Here is an 18,299-nt window from a genome sequence, read left to right on the forward strand (position 1 = left end):
AAGAAGATCATTTTCAAAGATTAAAGTGTTTTATCATGATCTGTGGTGTGCGTCTGTTAATATTGCTAGGATGGTTTTAGAAAGTGGATGTTTGTTCTTGGGGGGACTCTGATGAGGCAGCCCTCAAGCTCAGAAATAAGGAAGCAAGATAGTTAAACTCTACCACTGAACCCTGGTGCCCAGCTTGAAAGCAAGGGAGCAAAGCTCAGATAGGGATGGAGGCAAACTGTGGCGCCCAATCCTTAAACAGAGACGCTGCTGCTGCTGCTTAGCTCTGGGCATTTTCAGCCAGCTGGATGTGGGTACAGTCTTAGGGATTTGCTTTTAAGAGAAGCTGGAAATATGAATATTTATTTGAAATTTCATGATTTCTTCAATGTTGGAAGCCAATTCAATTTTTTTTAAATTGTGTGAGCAAAACAAAATATGACCTTAAACTGAAATCTATCCAAGATCACTGGTTTCCAACCTCGACTTACCAACCTAACCAGGCTGTATCACTTATTTCCACAGAGGAAACCCTTTATTAACATGTGGCCCCACCACGGGAGATGCAGTTAGTATTCTAAAGAGACTGTCACTTTGAGTGGTAAGTAAAGAAAGGTGCATAGGAATGAAAGAAATCCAAGGATGTGGGGGGCAGGGGAGGGTCTCTTTATTCTCAGGTCCGGGAAGACACCCGCAGTCTCAGAGCAGTCAGGCCTGGGATTATCGATGCCCTTCCTGGAAAATTGCTCTCTTCTGTGTTATCAGCTTAAAATGGCCAGTGGGTGCTCATCAGGTACTGATGTTATCCGCCTCCTCAGGAGGAACAAAATGTCTCTTTCACGTAAGCAAGTCGTTGCTGCAGCCCTGAAGAATGTGGCACAGTGAGTTAGCTAAACTGCTAGGTCAAAGGTTAAGGCAGTGTCGTGTCATGAACTCTGGTTCAGATGTGCCCACACCTCTGCCTTCAGTAATGGCTCCTGGGCCATCTCAGGCCACATGTGATAGAAGACAGAGTCGAGGAGGGAGGCTGCATCCCAAGGGTTGCCCAGTTTTGGCCACAGGAGCAGGTGGACTCACTGGGCCCCCAAGCGTGGTCCTGGGAGCCTGGACCCTTGGGTCCCAGTTCCCTGATGAACTGCATCAGGTTGTTGTCACCATGAGGACATCCCGCCCATGTGACTGTCCCTTTAGGATGTCACTTTGTAACCGTCAAGGGGGTTTCATCATTTTGGCCTCCGCCACTTCTTGGGACTAGTGTGGGGCTCTGCCCTGGAGAGAAAACCCATAACCAGGCAGAGGGCCCCCAAACTCTTGGGTTGAATTTCTCTCATAGGTTCTGGGTCCAGCTACCCACCACCATAAATGCAAGCAAAAGGGCTTTGGGTACAGCAACAAAAAAAAAGATTAATTTTAGCCAGCAGGGTGAGGGAGAAGGTCCAGTTACTGACCGATGGTGTGAGTGGAGCTGCAGCTGCAGGAGCTGGCAGGGTGGCCCCACTGAGGTTGTCCCCTCCTCGAAGGTCCACCCTCGCCCAGCCAGGGGGGCAGCTGCTGTCCAGAGCAGCTCTGATAACAAAGAGAGAGAGCAAGCCCTTGTGCACTACACTTTTCCAAAGCCTCCCCAGATGGCCACTCAGCCCCACCCTCTCCCAAACAGCCCCTCCCTCGGGACATCAGGGGTTCAGTTCAGACCAAGGTGCTGCAGGAGGCACTGGGCAGGCACGGTCCCCTCTGGCTGGGGTGGTGTCTGGACAACAGGGGGAGGAATTTGGCAGCTCATCCTGGTGGGAAAAGTGACTTGTTTTGTGTCCAGCCTGGGAAACTGCATCAGCCACCCTGAGGGCCTGTGGGTACAGGCTCAACCACCCTGGGCTGCTCCAACAGGCCCACAATGAGACACAGGGCAAGCTAGGGTTATTAGGTAGTTTTAGGGACAGTGTAGGAGGGGACCTCTGAAGAATTTAGGGAGGCTTCAGAGATAAGGACAACCAAGGGAATGTAACCAATTCCACTGGGAAAAACAAACATCCCAGGACCATTGTTAACAAAATGGGAAAAACAAACATTCCAGAACCACGGACAATATTGTTAAGGATGGTCCTGGCTTTCTTCAGGTGATAAAGATAAAGTGTGGAGACGCTTTCCCGGAAGACTAGGCCATAAAGATAAAGATGTAATAAATGGGGAAAGACAGACCTGTTAAACAAGGAATGTGAAGATCCCCCACTCAATAGCAAATTAAGTGAGACAGCTGAGAACTGACCAATCGCAAAGAGACGGGTGGAGCTTTAGAATAATCAGGGAAAGAAGGTCTATATTCCCTGGGACATGACTCCACTTTGGCTTCCTTGCCCCTCCCAGGCCTGGCTCCCTGGGAGTCCCACTTTATTTCTGCTCTTTTTCTCCTCAATAAACTTTTTCTTTCTCTAAACAAACCTGCCTCTTCTCGCTTGCTGGCCTGAGCGTCTGCGAAGTTCCTGCTGCGGCTTCGTGAGACACCAACCCGTGGGGGTCTAGTGGCTGGGGCTCAGCGCTGCCCTGCAGCCTGGGATCCACTCCTGGCTGGGAGACTAGGCCTGACAATTCCGGTATCATTTTTGGGGGCTCGTCCGGGATCTCACAAGATTTAAGGTAAGTCAGCCGAGAGGCACAAATTGTTTCTATCTTCAGCTTGTCCTAAACTTCTCTTGCTAAACATTTTCTTTCTCTCGGAGCCATCAAAGAGGCCATAAAAAGGGCACAGGACAGTCAGTAAATGCCAAAGGGCCACTGCCTTAAAGACTCCTTTGAAAGGATAAACTGGTGACCAGACCAGGTAAGGGGACTAGCCCATCTGCCAGTCAAAAAATAAAAGTCTGGTTGTCGTCATATAAGGGACTCCGGTCTCCGAAGAGCTAGGCACATACGTCATGTAGAGGCCATCCAGGAGCTGCACATAAGGGGCTGATCTCCCAGCAGCTCGGGCCATCCTCCCTTGCCTTCAGCAGAGGGGGAGCTGCCGAGACCCAGTAAAAAATAAATGGTCCCAATGTAACAGTTAAAAAAGTCATCCCTCACTAAACACCACACAAATGCGAAGTTCCTGCTGCGGCTTCGTGAGACACCAACCCGTGGGGGTCTAGTGGCTGGGGCTCAGCGCTGCCCTGCAGCCTGGGATCCGTTCCTGGCTGGGAGACCAGGCCTGACAATTCCGGTATCAACGATACTTGTGGACAAAGCAGGCTCTGAAGCTCTGCAAAACTATGGTGGTGATAAATCAACCAGCCTGAAGAAAATCATCCCCCTCATCTCTCCCGGAGCTCCCTGGGCTGGCTGGACAAAAGACTTTAAAAGCTCCAGAAACGCGTGCACACGCTCAGGAAGGAGAGCTAGCTCCATGAAGGTACACTTGGCTTCAGCCGACACTTAAGTGCTGAGAAAACTTAGGCTTGAGGATGCTCAAGGACATACCCAAGGTCGTGGTTGCTTGAAGGAGGAAGTCAGCAGGAGCTCGGCTTCCCTAATGTCACCTCCCACCAAGTTGCTTTCACAGGCCGGGGCCCCTGGGGACCTAGGAGGTGGGTCAGGAGACAGGTCATCACCGTTGGCCATGAGAGCTCAAGCTCCTGGACACAGCAGGAGGGCTGAGATTACATGGTTGTGGTTTTTTTTTTTTTTTAAGATTTTTTTCTTTTAGATTTATTTATTCATGCATACAAGAACCAGGGTACAGGCCAGAAGTGCAGGAGGGTGAGAGGATTCACCAGAGACAGAGCGGGATGCAGAACAGGCAGACTGATGAAATACACTGCTGAGGGGAGCAGCGGGGAGACAGGAGAGGTCTGTGGCGCCTTGCGGGAATCTTGCTGGCCAGCTGGGATAGAACCCGTGCTGCAGAGGCTGCAGACAGCTTCACAGTGCTGCGCTCAACCGCCTGCACCACCAGGGGAGGCCCGGTTTGTTTTCTTTTTTGTACACTAAGGCACTGCACAGGGAAATATTGCCTCTGCACTGGCTCTGAATGTCCATCGCCCCCTTGGCACTTGGCTGCCATCTAACAGAAACCCCTGTGAGCATTAGAAATAAGCTGACGGGCAGAGAAACTGTCGTGGACTCCATAAGCTGAGTCTCCAGACAAGGCTGCAATGAATAGAGGCCCAAATGCCGCTCTTTGGGGATTAAGCTCTACCTTAAATCCACATCAGCAGATGGCTGGGGTCTCCCTGGTGGTGCAAGGGGTTAAGACGCATCTTATGAAGCTATCCGCAGCCACTGCAGCACAAGTTTGATCCCCAGCCAGGGAGCAACCCACATGGCGCAACAGACCTCTCCTGTCTCACCCGCTGCTCCCCTCAGCAGTGTATCTCAGTCAGTCTGCCTGTTCTGTTCCCCACTCTGTCTCTGGTGTCCTCTCACCCCCCACACCTCTGGCCTGTGCCCCAGCTCTTGTATGCATAAAATAAAATAAATCTTAAAAAAAGAAGAGATGGCTGACTTCTGGGCATCAACAGCGCCACTGAGGAAGACGACCAAAGACTCCGAGGGCTTGCGGACAAAAGGGACGTGCAGAGAGCCAAGTCCTTGGACACACAGGCGCAGAAAGGAGCCAGGAGGTCAAGGGCAACTGTTCCCTCGCTCTGGGGTGTGTCTGTCTAGTCAAGGTCAGCACAGCCAGGACTGCAGCTATTTCTGAAAATACGGGGCCTGCATGCCGGGTCTGCCCTGCGGAGGAAGGGACCCTGGGCGTGGCTGCCCCCTGGCGGCCCCAGAGAGGATAGTTCTAGAAGCGTGGGGAGCCCTCACACCTGGAGCCAGGTGGGGAGGTTGTCGGAGCTTCAGATACGCCAGCCCCGTCGCGTGCGCTAGCCTGAGACAGGAGGGCGAAGCCCGGAAAGAGGAGCCGCTTTCCCAGTGGGTTGAGAGGTGCCTCCTCCGAACAACTCCTGGGTCCCAGGAAATTGCTAGGGGAGCCCCCTTCCTTTGTGCGGAGCCCGCTCGCCCTGCTCCCCGGCTGTCTCCTCTCCTGCCCTTGGGAAATGATCTCTCACCCAGACCTGAGCCCCTGACAGCTCCAGCTGGTCACCCCTCCTGCTGGACATGGAGAGGGGTCCACACCAGGATAACCTCGGCGGTCACTTCTCCTTCACCCCTTCAGCAATGGAGGGGTCCTGCCCTCGGTTATGTGGGTGCTGCCGTGTCTGACGCCAGACAGGTGAGAGCAGCCGCAGGTCATCACAGGCACACAGGCCACACAGGCCTCGCAGGCCATGCAGGGGCCACACTCCCGTGAACAAGGGGGCTGCGGGAGGCAGGCTTGGTGGTGAGGGTGAGGGGTCCTGGTGCCCACAGGGGGGCCCATGATGGGCCCGCTTGAGTGATGCCACCAGCTGGGAGGGCACGGAAGCTCCTGCTCAGGAGAAGCAGGGGCTGAGCCTGGCATGTCTCATTAGGAGGGTTGGTTGCTGGGGGGCTTGATCCACAGGAGCAGGTGGGGGGGGGGTGTTGTGGTGAGGCCGTTCAAGACCCTCCAGTTCCACGAGATGTCAAAATCCTATAACTGAGGCTAAATGGCTACATTGCTTTTTGACCCTAGAACACAAAAGAAAAAGACAAACCTTGTCTGACTTTCTCTTTGAGGTTTGCTTTCACAGACAGCGGAGCTGGGGCCTCATCCACCGTGACCCAGTCTGAGCAAGCAGAGGTGACTCACTTCAAGCTGTGCCCCAGGCCGGCTGGAGCCAGGAGACACACACGCAGAGGAGGGGGGCTGCCCGGAGGAGCCAAACCCCACCCCCCACAGAAACTCAAAACTCCAGGGATCTGAAGGGGAAACCTCTTCCGACCTCATCTGGGAACTACCCTGTAACCAGACAACGAACTTCAGCCAAGTCCACATTTCTCTGCCCTGAGCCCCTCCCCAGCCAAAACAATTTACTCCTTTTTTCGTAACCCTGACCCCCAAAATCTACATGGCCTCATTCCCTTTCTTAACTGGGAGACAGGTTTGCGTTTATCTCCTGTCTCCTCACCAATCAATTTGCAATAAATCGTCCTGCCTTTCTCCAGACCCAAGGTCATTACAGACCAGCCTCTGCGCGTGTCAGGCAACTGCCCGCTCCTCAGTGACAATCCCATAAAACCCAGCTAGGGTTGCAAGCCTTAAACCACAGTTGGGCGGCCAGGTAGGATGTGCACCCCATCCTGGGGGGAGGTTGAGGTGAAATCCAGCCCCTGCTGCCCTCGCCCAGCTCTGTGGCCTCCTGGCAGAGGGGGTGCCTTCCTCCAGCCCCCCAAAGGGCTCTCCGTGGGGTTGCAGGCTCGGTAAGTGCCTTCGCACCTTCCACACTCACTGCTAAGTGTGGGCCACGCTCAGCACCCCAAGGCACCTACAACACTGTCCTGCTGGGTAGTGACCGCTGGGGTCCCCAGGAGTGGGGAGAGGGGCATGGCGGTGACTGAGGCAGCAATTCCATGCTGTACGGTGACCCTGCGGGATCATGAAACAGGACGAGAGAAGGGAAGCAGGTGCGCTTGCCCTCTTGAGTGAGGTGAGAGACCCAGGCTGCTTTCCTCCAGAGGCTCAGCAAATGTGGGTGATAATAAACAGAGTCCCGCTCAGATCCCCTCAGAGGGAGGAAGAGGGGGGAATGGCCTCCTGTCTAAGGATGGGGGAGGGGTGGCCTGGGTCTCGGCCCCCTACTGCCCCACCAGCTTGCCGGCTCCTCCCTCCACTGCCCTTTCTCTCATACTAGATCACCCCCAGAAACAGCCTCCTCTCCTGCAGTTTTGAGGTACATGCAGGCGGGGGTCAAGGTGGGGGTGTGCAAGGAGACTGGCCTGCTGGGTTCACGGCCCTTGGTCAGGGAGGGTATAAGGAGGCTGTCTCATCAGCGCCCTCTCTTGAGACCCCGGGGCGGGGCACCCAGGGACCCAGTCGTGTGCTGCTCCCGGCAGTGGCTGGGGGGTCATCGCAGCCTCCTGCCTCAGGGCGGGCAGCGTCTCCCCAGGTACCACGGGGCCTTGTGGATGGACCCGGGAGTCCCTTCAGGCAGCTCCCAGAGCCGTGAGGTCTGCAGAGGCCAGGTCAGCTTCACGAGTCAGCAGTGCCCGCGGGCGGGATCAGAGGGAGAATGAGCTACTGAATTTCAGAGCAAGTTTGGGTAAAATTCAGGGCAACCCGCACGTGCAGTTTTCATGCCACATTCAGTTCTCTCGTGAGGCAAGTCTTTCAACAAGATGCAAACTGGGCAGAGACGGAGGTCTGGAGGATAGCATGGAAAATGTTGGAAAGCAAGACTTTGAAACACACTAGCGTGGAAACAGCTGCATCCCCACAGAGTTGCTTATGCTCGTTGTGAACTCAACACCCTTAAAAATAACACCAAAGCAAAGGGGCCTCCCTGGTGGCGCAAGGGGTTAAGCACCGAACTATGAAGCCAGCGGCAGCTTCTGCAGCACAAGTTCAATCCCCGGCCGGCCAGGGAGCAACCCACGTGGTGCAGCAGACCTCTCCTGTCTCCCCGCTGCTCCCCTCAGCAGTGTGTTTCAGTCAGTTCACCTGTTCTGCTCCCCACTCTGTCTCTGGTGAGTCCTCTTACACCGCCCCGGCATCTCTGGCCTGTACCCCCAGCTCTTGTATACATAATTAAATAAATCTTTAAAAAAAAAAAAAAGCAAAACAAACAACAAAAAGTACCGCTCCAATAGGTAATAGACACGTGGTTTTAAAAAAGTCATTAAAAAATACATGCTCAGAGACAATAAACAGATTCTTATGCCTCTTTTCAGGCTTGTTTTACACATGTGCAAGAATATCCGCCTTCATGCATGTAGGGTGAGGTAAAAGTATCCGGCTTTTCTGCCCTCCCGCCATGAGGATAGATGAGGGAACCCTGTGGTCCTGAACGCATGCCTGACGGCGGCACCTGCAGTGGGCACACCTGGGCTGAGAGACTGAGTTTATAAGGGCGGCGTCGCGGTCACGCCAGCAGAAGCCAAGAACGAGTGGAAGCCGAGAGAAGAAGAGAAGCAGAGAGAAGGCCGAAGAGCCCAGATAGAGTGAGGATTTGCTGGGGGCTGGGAGGCCTGCCAGCCCCCCGGCCCCCCAGCACCCCTGCCTGCCATGTGCCTGGTAAATCTAATAAAAGACCTGCAAACGCCACTGAGGCCTCTGACTCCTCCTTGACCCGGTCTGCTGGGTCAGAAAACCTGCTCCGTGTGGTCTTCCTGCCCCGACAATGCACAAGCACTGTAGGGCTCGTACCCACGAGCATCAAGCTAGTTTCCCCCCCAGCAGCTGTGATGCTGAAGATTGTCCCTCGTCGGCTCCTGGACCCGCCTAATTCCTGCGCTGCTTGCACCGGCCGTTCCCACCCTGGGGATCGAGCTCGTGCACTGCCTCTGAGCAGTGGCTCCTCGGGACCCTGGAAGCCCCCCAGCCCTCCGCTGTCCTGTAGGGGCGCTGACCCCGCCTGCTCAGACCTGCTGGAACATGCTCACGCCAAGGTCCCAGAATTCCTAGAACATGACTGACTGCGTGGTCAGAAGGTATGCATGCCATAAAATTTTAATAATATCAATTATCCTTAATAATGATACTGTCAACCGCCTTCCCGTGAGCTGTGCCAGGCGGTCAGGTGGCTGCGATGATGAACTAAACTGGCACCACTTTACAGACGGGGTGGTCCCACTCTCGAGACCATCTTTCACATGTCCACTAGTAGTAAATGAGGTCTAGTTATGATTTTAATTTGTATCTATAGTATAATGAAGGAGAATATTTTACCTGTTGAAAGGACATTGGTCCATATGATCCAGTTATCCCACATCTGAGTGTTTACCCAAAGAATACACAAGCTGTCACTCAAAGAGCTGGGCACCCCGGAATTGCACACAGCAGCCAAGAGCTGAAAACCACAGCCACCCGCAGAAGGTGAGTGGGGTAAGAAGATGTGGGCTCTGTCCGTGGAATCCTACTCAGCTGTTTTACAAAAGTGAAACCCTGCCCTTTGCAACAAAAGGAGGGACCAGGGGGTGTTAGACTTAGGGAAATAAGTCAGATGGAGACAGACAAGATGGGGTGACTTCACACAGATGTAGAAGATGAAAAAACAGAGCAAAACAAATGAATAAACCAAATGAAGCAGATTTTTAGACGACACGCACAAAGCAGTGGTGCCAGAGGGGCGGGAGGCAAATCCGGTGACGGGGGCCTTGCAAGGAGGCTGCAAACTGGAGGTTGGGACATGACCGTGACTCAGTCGATCAGACGCTGGCTACGCGCGCCTGAAGCCTGTGGGGCCGTGTCCGGCAGTGTTACCTCAATGACAACATTTTAAAAAGATTCCCATCTTTAAAAAAGACGTTTCTACTGCTTTTCCGTGGCTACTGGTCCTTTTCTTTTGTCCGTCTTTCTGGGGAGTTGCTGGCCTGTTTCTGAATGTCAAAAGCCTTTGCCTGTTGAAAAACATGCTCGAGTGTGACGCTGGTTCCTCCCCCACCTAGCGCTGAGCTCTTGGTTGTGTTAACTGCGTTTTGTTTTCGCCACAGATATTTTTAACTCTTCATTCTGGCATTGCTGGATTTATCGGTCTTTTATTTTGTGATTTCTGATTTTATGTCGCCTGGAAAGACAGCCGCAATCTGGGATTATAAAAATAAATCATCCGTGTTTGTTCTAGCACTTTTAAGACTTTATTTTAAAAAATGATAACTTCGCTCCGTCTGGAATTTATTTTGGTGGGAGTCGGAAGCAGAGACGCAGTTTAACTCTTTCCCCGATGTCTCCCAGCCTGGGGAGCTACCACATCTTTCCTCCACGGATGTGACACGTCCCCTTTATCTTATACTATTGCCCTGAATGTTTTTTAGTCTGTTTCAGGATTTTATTCTGTTCCATTCATCTGTCTGCCTGTTTACATTCTTGGATCAAGGCTTCTCGTTTCTGTGGCGGAACATCTTCCCGGGATATTTCATTTCTTTATTTCCCTGGGATTTTCTTGGCTACTTTTTTGCGTGTTCAATATCCCTTATAAATTTTAGACTCACATTGTCTGTGTTGATTTGAATGAAGCAAGACTCTCAAAGTCCTTGTTTCATTAAGAAAGCTAACAGATTTATTTATCTCCTGCCTCCTTTGAGAAAAGCGGGTGAGGCCAAACCCCAAAACCTCACAAACATTTATACCTTTGCTCAACCATTTCTGCCGGCGCCAACGTCCTTACGTCATACAGCCAGGGTGAGCTGTAGTCTTCGGGGAAGGGCAGGAGGCCTTCTCAGGCAGCCGGCGGGGAACCTACGTGCCTTAGCTGTTCCCTTGCTTTGCTGGGCTGCTCTCTGCAAGGACATGTGTTTAGAGTGAGGGCTCTGTGTGCTCTCGGCAGCATCTTGGGTTTGTAATGTTTCACACCCCGTTGCTGGAATTCTAACCAATGGACTAGAAAAGTGTAGTCTCTATGCTTGGGGGGAAAGGGGGGAATGAGATCATTAGCCTGAGCCCACTGGGCTTCATAATTGAGTGTATTTCTGGAAAGAAAACAAGAGTGACAACAACAAACACCAGCGCCTCCGCTGACGTCTTCGTCGGCTTTCTGCTAACTTTATGGGTTGATCTGGATAGAATGTGTCATCCTGTCCAAGGACTGGAGACATTTACCTTAGTCACAGCTTCCTTTTTACCCCTCTGTGTTTTAGATTTTCTGTTCATAAAACTTTTACTTTTATTAATCTTTGTTTTTATATACTTTTTTTTTTAAGATTTATTTATTTATTTATACAAGCACTGGGTACAGTCAGAAGCGCAGGAGGGTGAGAGAATTCACCAGAGCCAGAGCGGGGAGCAGAGCAGGCAGAAGGACCGAGGTACACTGCTGAGGGGAGCAGCGGGCGGCAGGAGAGGTCTGCATGCCATGGGGGACCCTCTCCTGGTGGCCAGGGATCGAACCTGCACTGCAGAGGCCGCGGGCAGCTTCGCAACCCAGTGCTCAACCGCTGTGCCACCAGGGAGGCCCGTGTTTCTATATACTTTTAATTGATACAACACTGCATCAGAACATTCTATAAGTTTCAGGTGTTCATCCGTTTAAATCAGCAACTGTATTTACGGCATGAAGTTCACCATGAAAAGTCCAAGTGCATCCTTCACCCTACACTTGACCCCTTGTACCCGACTGACCCACCCTCCGCCCACCCTCCCCTCCGGTGGCCACTCGTTTAGCGCCTGAGAGTCTAAGAGTGGATTTTGTGTCTCATTTAGTTCCTCCATGCGCGTGTTTTCTCTCTACACCACATGGGAGTGAAATCCTACGGTGCTCGTATTTCTCCAGCCGACTCACTTGACTTAGTGGAACACCCTCTGCGTCCATCCAGATTGCTGCAAATGGCGGGGTTTCGTCTCTTTTTTACAACTGAGTAGAATGCGCAGATCTTGTACATTTATTTTATCTTTTCGATTCCTCTTGCAGGTGGAATCTTCAGTTATGCTTAGAGTTGTTGCTGTTATACAGATTTTTGGATATTGGTTTGTTAGTGTTTATTTTGTACCCATCAGCTTACTGGATTATCCTACTGTGGCCAACAGCTTTGCATTTGACTCTTTGTTTTTCTCAGTCATAAAGTCTAGGATAGTGTCAGCTGCCTCCTTTCTAGCTCTTGTAGCTCTTGTCTCATTGAAGTGGATAATTCCTCCAGACAATATGAAGCGACAAGGGTGATCATGGGGAATTACGTCTTATTCCTGACGCCACTGGACTGCTGGTACTGCCTCATCGTAAGCCCAGGGTTTGACTTGAGCTATTTGACTTGTGCTAAAAACATTTGATGCTTCCTCCCTGCCCTCCCATTTTGGAGATTCAAATTCACATCACTGGCACCTCTGCCCTCAATTTAGGCACCTTTCACACTTACCGACTCCAGGAAACGACAAAGAAAGCTGTGGTCGCTGGCAGAGTTTGGCCTCTAACATAAAGAAGTCGGGGACACTGGGGTTCTTTCTCCAGGAACTGTAGCCAGGCAAATATTTATGGGGTGAGTGATTTTGCTTGATTGTGTTTAGGTCAGTGGTCAGTACATGTCTTGACTGGACCAGAGGCCTAGGAAGATATACACACGCAGGGAGAAAATACTTGTCCCTCATGATGTACAGATTGTTCCAGTCGCTGTTCTGTGAGCATTCGGGGATGACAAATAGCTGACATCATCAGCACCACAAAAACCAGTGGCAATTGCCCGGCTGGTGATCATGATCTTCATCCCACCCCTTCCCCACATTTCTGGCCTGTACCCCAGCTCTTATATACATAAATAAATAAATCTTAAAAAAAAAAAAGACTACATCGAGAGAATTCTTCCGCCCACCCCTGCCCTCCATCCACCTATATCTCACCTCCCCCAGGTACTTCCTGTTGTGACTTTCTCCCATGTTCTTAGAGTGGCTTTTTTTAATGCCTGTACCAGTAAAGTCACATCCGTACGCTTTCTCCCCCACTTTGTTACAGGTGCTTCCTCTTTTCATTTAACCACACATCTTAGAGCGCTTCACACAACAGTGCACTTCGTGGCTGTACAGCAGTCCATCATGTATTTATACAGCATAAAATCTGGGGATACTGTCCTAGAAATGCATTGCTAGGTGTATCCGTCCTGTGTGAACGTCACGGAGCTCAACAGCCAGCGCCTAGGTGGTGCGGCTACTACACACCCAGGCTGTGTGGCATCGCTGCTGTGACCACCACCGTATCCACAGTCCATCCTCGATGGAAACATCACTGAGCAATGATGACTGTGTCACATTACTGAAATAGGATTCCTGTGCCATAAAATCCACCCACTCAAAGTACACAGTGTGAGGACTTCTTTTTGGTATATTCAGAGTTGTGTGACCAGCACCGCATCAATTGTAGAACATGTTCATTACCCCAAAAAGAATCCTTGCTCCCATAAATTATTCCTCATTCCCCCTCCAGAGCCTGAGCACCACTAATCTATGTTCTGTTTTTAGAGGTTTTTCTATCCTAGACATTTCATATAAATGGAATCAATCAATAGGTTGGCCTGTAACTGGCTCCTTCCACTTAGCATAAAGCTTTCAAGTTTCACCCATGTTAAAACATGAGGCAGTTCAGTCTTGGTCACTTAACAACATTTCAGTCAAGGGCAGACAGCACATATGACGGTGGTCCCGAGGGCTCTGCCACCCATCCTGGACATGGGGTACGAAGGTGGGTTACCCTCTATGACGTTTGCACAAGCACAAACTGCCTAAAGAGTCACTTCTTAGAACATGCCCTGTGGGTAAATGATACATGACTGTACTCCGTTCCTTTTTATTGCCAAATAATATTCCATTGTGTGATTGTGCCGCATTTTATTCATCTATTCATTGGTGATTGAACATTTGGGCTGTTTCCACTTTATTATAAGTAATGCTGTCATGAATATTGGCAACCACGTTTCAGTCTGGGGTATGTTTCCATTTCTCCTGGGTATATACCTGGGGTGGAGCTCTGGTTCACAGGGTCTATTTCATAATTGACTTCTCTAGTCCCTCCCCCCCATTAATGGAAGTTTGGTCAAATTACATGGCCTCTCCTCATTCTAGTGCTTTCCATTTCAATCTATTTTGATTTCAGTGTCCATGACTTGAGTGTGGGGAAGAGGCGCGCCATCCCTCACTCCCTGGCCCAGGGGCCTACACCCAGGACTCCTGAGGAGCCCCAGGTCACCCACTGTGTCCTCCTATGCCTGCTCCACACTGGCTCATTGTCCTCATCCTGGAGAGGGCCCCAGAGGAAACGGGTGACTCGTGCCCATGGAGTTTCCTGGATCTATAATAACACCTGACCACCTGCCTCACCTGCAGCAGGTGCAGAAGAAGGAAATTCGGGAAACTTCCAGGCCATCAGCTGATGAGCCAGCCTCAGGAGACCTGCCTGCCCCTGCAGGTCTGGCCGCGGCCGGGAGGGCTGAGAACTCCTGGGGACCAGGATGTTTATAAACAGGGTTTTGTTTTAGATTTCTCAGCAAGCCGAAGACAAAGTGCTTTTTCCTCGGAGCCAGCAGAGGACTGATCAACTTAGATCCCCTGATTGAGCGAATGAGAGAAAATGGACGTGGTTCCTCTCTGCTGAAGTTCTCTTTAATACTGCCTTTCAATTCTGAGGCTATCAAGTTACATCCTGCTCAGGGACCTCAGTGCAGTCCGACTTCAGCAGGGCAGGGAGCGTGTGCATGGAGAAGGAATTCCTCTTCCATCATCTTCCTTTGCCCAGGCAGCCACTTCAGCTGACTCCCGGAGAGTGAAGGCAGGGACCCCTCATGGAATGTGAGTATTCTGTGTCCACCATCTGCTCGCATTGTCACAAACGCAGAATGGCACAGGCAAAAAGTTTTCTCTTCTGCAGGATGCGCATTTCATACATGTGGAAAATGGACTGATTTTAAAACAATGTTCAGCAGTGCTTAGCTCGGTCGATTTGATATGTATTTGAACATATCACATCACTTTTTAATAATTCACAAAAACTTGGATGAGTTTATAATTGTGCTCTGAGTTTAAGCTCGTTCTCTTGTCTAATTTGATTTTGATGATGTTTGTGTTGGGTCGATTTGTTCTCTAATAATTATGGGAATATTTCCTCAAATCATTCCACCGACAGGGATGTAAAATTCCTGGTCATTGTGTTGTTTCTCATGAGCAACCTGTTTGATTTCATTCACTGCTAATTTGGGTTTTATCACACGCAGTTTGGAGAGCTATTTTTTAAAAAAGATTTATTTATGCATACAAGAACTGGGGTACAGGCCAGAGATGCGGGGGGTAGGAGGATTCACCAGAGACAGAGAGGGGAGAGCAGGCAGATCTACTGAAATACACTGCTGAGGGGAGCAGGAGGCGAGACAGGAGAGGTCTGCTGCGCCATGTGGGTTGCTCCCTGGCCGCGGATCGAACTCTTGCTGCAATGGCTGCTGATAGCTTCAGAGTGCTGAGACTTAACCACTTGAGCCACTAGGGAGGCCCCTGTAGAGCAATTTTTTAATGGTGTCTCGCTTCATCTAGAAGTTCAGATGTCCTGACAATTTACTACAGTAAAAAGATGCCAGCCTCTCTGAGTCTTACTTTAGCAAAATGAATTAGCACAGACACGTGTCAGATAGGAGCCTCTATGGGACTCCATTGGCCTCCCCAGCAGGCTACGGGGTTTACCCTAGGACACATGGGAAGACATCTGTGTTCAGACAGCACGAGAAATGGCATTTGAACTGGTAAAAATCAGCTGGAGAACAGCTCACAACTTTATAAATTACTTCTCTGACATTCATTGTTTCATTTTCACCTGGCTTCCCTCCAGAGAAAACAGTTTTGAATTACACAGCAATTAAGATCTTAATCTTCTGCTCTTGGGAGGGACATAGTGACTTTCTCCAGGGGTGCTTCCTCAAGGGGGCAGGACAGCACCCAACTGTAACTCATTTTTAAAGTAAGTTCTTTTTATAAATAAATATACACGGTACAGAATGTGCAAGAGAACAGGACAGTGAACACTGCATCTCTTTGGCCCATATCTCTTCCCCAAAGACAGCCACAGGCAGCAATTTCTTGTGAGTTCTCCCAGAGGCATTTTATACACATATAAAATGGGCCTCCTCCTTTATTTACATAGGCAGTTGCTCTCAATCCCAGTTAGCCCATTTTTCATTCATTCATGTTGAGTACCCAGATGCTCTTCCTGATGCATCCCATGCGTGGAGGTTCCAAATGTACTAAATCTTCCCCCAGTTGATGCCAATCAGGCTGTTCTTAAGCATTAGTCATGGTGAGCAATGCCGGAGTGACGAGGCTTAAGTATCATCGCTTGGGACTTGTTCCAGTGCATTCCTGGGCTCCATCCACGCCGATAGACTAGCCCCATCGAAGGTAAGGACATCTGTAGGCTCGACAGACCTGGCCAGCGTGCCCTCCGGCCAGGGCTTGGGCTGCACACGTTTGGGTCGCCTCCGGCGACCAAGCTTGGGCCGCACACGTTTAGCTGGTATATCTTTAGGGGGACGTGGGATGCACCCTCATGGTTTTGCTGAAACACCACGAGTTTGCAAGCCAAGCTGACGTGTTGACTCAGTATCGCTTTAATTCGTAGTTTTTCTTTTTTTTTTCTTTTTTTTTAATGGTTTTTTCTTTTGTTTTTTTTTTTTTTTTTTTTTTAAAAACCTTTCAAAGAGGAAACACATTTTTACAATTTCTCCATTAGAGTTGGGTTTTTCTTATCGTGAGTGATGAGACATCTCGGTCCCGCTCAAGGTCCACTCTTTCTTCTGTGACCTTATTGTCCACATCCTTTGCGTGTTTTTCCGCTGGAGTGTAACCTTCTCTTCAAGAACTGAACGCTATTGAAAAGTTTAGCAATATAAGTTGCATTTTTTTCCCTCAATTTTGCCCTTTGTCTTTTGGTTTTATTGCTGTGTGATAACTTCACATTTTCCGATGTCGCTGGATTTAACACTTTCTTTCTTCTTTCCACCCTGTCTCTGAATTTTTGTGCTCTGCTTAGCAATAGTCCAAGATAAAGATTCCACTCCGAGATGATAAAAGAAACACCGCCCCCCCCACCCCGCCCCTTGCTGGTTTCTTTGTTTTGGAACTTTAAATTGTTCCCTCTTTTAATGTTTGAATCTTAGGTTTATCAGACTGTTGTTGGGTATCAGGTGAGAGGTGTGGGCTCCCTCTGTATTGTTCAAGGCTGTAGAATGACCTGCCTTTCCCCTGCCGGTCAGACCTGCCCTTCATCATCCATCACACTCAATTCCTGGTGTTGGTGTTTTCACCCCGGCCCTCTGGGCTGCCTGCCCGGGTGTCAGTTCCACACCGTGTGTGCTGATGTGGGTTTTGTTTTTTTTTTAATAGAGGCATGTTTTGTTTATTTATTTGTTTGTTTGTTTGTTTGTTTGTTTTGTTTATACAAGCACTGGGTACAGTCAGAAGCGCGGGAGGGTGAGAGAATTCACCAGAGCCAGAGCAGGGAGCAGAGCAGGCAGAAGGACCGAAGGACACTGCTGAGGGAAGCAGCGGGCACTGCAGGAGAGGTTGTGCGCCATGCGGGACCCTCCTCCAGTGGCCGGGGAGCAGCCGGGGATGGAACCGGCGCCGCAGAGGCCACGGGCAGTTTTGCAACCCAGCGCTCAACCGCTGCGCCACCGGGAGGCCCTGATGTGGTTTTATGGGGCTATTGTTTAAGGAGAATTGTACCTCGTACAAGAGCCCCCTCCCCGATACCTTTTGCAAAGCAGCTGGACTGTGGACAGATAAAACATTTATTCAGTCTAAGCACAAATGCTTTCTCCGACGGGCTAGTGTGATATTTCTCAGCTAATGTGCACTCATCACTCAGCTTTTGTTTTTAATCAGATTTTCCCTAATTAGTCTTGACAGTTTTTTAATAGGCATAGTTTATCTATTTCTCAAAGAAATCCTACTGATATTTTTATTGAAATTGTTTTAGTTGTATAGATCATTTCGGGGACAACTGACTTTTGTCTTCTACTCAAGAACTTAAGTGCTTTGAACTCTTTGGAGTTTTAAAATATACCCACATGTGCTGTCAGGCTTCTGTCCACAGGGAAGCCTTCTTGGGCATTCCCAGGATTCCCACTGCTCTGAGGGCCACCTGTGAGTGGCCTGGCCGGGGATCCCCCGGTGTAGGATGCTGGGTCTCACCTGGTTCCTCTCTTTCTCAGGGATCACGGGGATTCTTCAGGAGGCCTCCCACACCCAGGCCAGCACCCACCTGGGGCACCCGCTGAGGGACCACATTGAGGGGCGAAATGGGTCCACTTCCACCAGGGCCCTGAAGCTTCCAGATGGCACCAGCGCCGCCTGGTACATCCTCACCATCTTCGGCATCTTCAGTGTTGTCTTCCTCTTCCAGTTGGCCAGCAACATCCTCAGAAGGAGTGATAAGTCCTTGGAAGACACTTATTACTCAAATGTGAACTCTGAGCTCAAAAAGAAAGGACTCCAGAACAATGTCCCCAGGTGCTCTGCACAGACCATCAGCAACAGAGCTGTGCTCCAGCCCACCCAGCCCAGTCTGAGGCCAGCGCATGCCAACAGCAGCCCCCCAGTGGAAATCCCAGGGGCCCCTGGAAGCCAGGGCAAGCCAGCCTCCCTGGGGGCCAACTTTCTTGGTTGGCGGAGCAGCTCTGAGTCCACCTGCAACCTTGAGAGAGGGGTCAAGCCCTCGTGGGGGTGGAAGAGCACCTGTGAGCTGGGGGCCTTTCCGGCCAACAGGGGAGTGTCCGGAAGGCAGCATCCCGGTTCCTTCTCAGGCTTTCCAGCATAG

The 18,299-nt window shown here is 50.5% G+C and overlaps 1 protein-coding gene across 1 annotated transcript; it reads left to right on the forward strand.

Annotated features, from left to right (window-relative positions):
• Nucleotides 1-13,132: 13,132 nt before the first annotated feature.
• SMIM34 (small integral membrane protein 34) lies at nt 13,133-18,299 on the forward strand. The gene is made up of 2 exons (XM_037524785.1): nt 13,133-13,184; nt 17,695-18,299. Exons 1-2 carry the CDS (start codon nt 13,133-13,135, stop codon nt 18,297-18,299), a joined length of 657 nt encoding a protein of 218 aa, XP_037380682.1.

Source organism: Talpa occidentalis, unplaced genomic scaffold, assembly GCF_014898055.3.
Source record: "Talpa occidentalis isolate TD23 unplaced genomic scaffold, MPIMG_talOcc4v2.1 talOcc4.4, whole genome shotgun sequence".
Taxonomy (NCBI): Eukaryota; Metazoa; Chordata; class Mammalia; order Eulipotyphla; family Talpidae; genus Talpa; species Talpa occidentalis.

What these genes read in the sequence shown, in the direction of transcription:
- SMIM34 (XM_037524785.1), top strand. Translation starts at nt 13,133, where the DNA reads ATGACGGTGGTCCCGAGGGCTCTGCCACCCATCCTGGACATGGGGTAC. An exon ending in CCTGGACATGGGGTACGAAG is followed by an intron (nt 13,185 to 17,694) that starts GTGGGTTACCCT and finishes TCTCTTTCTCAG; the next exon opens with GGATCACGGGGATTCTTCAG.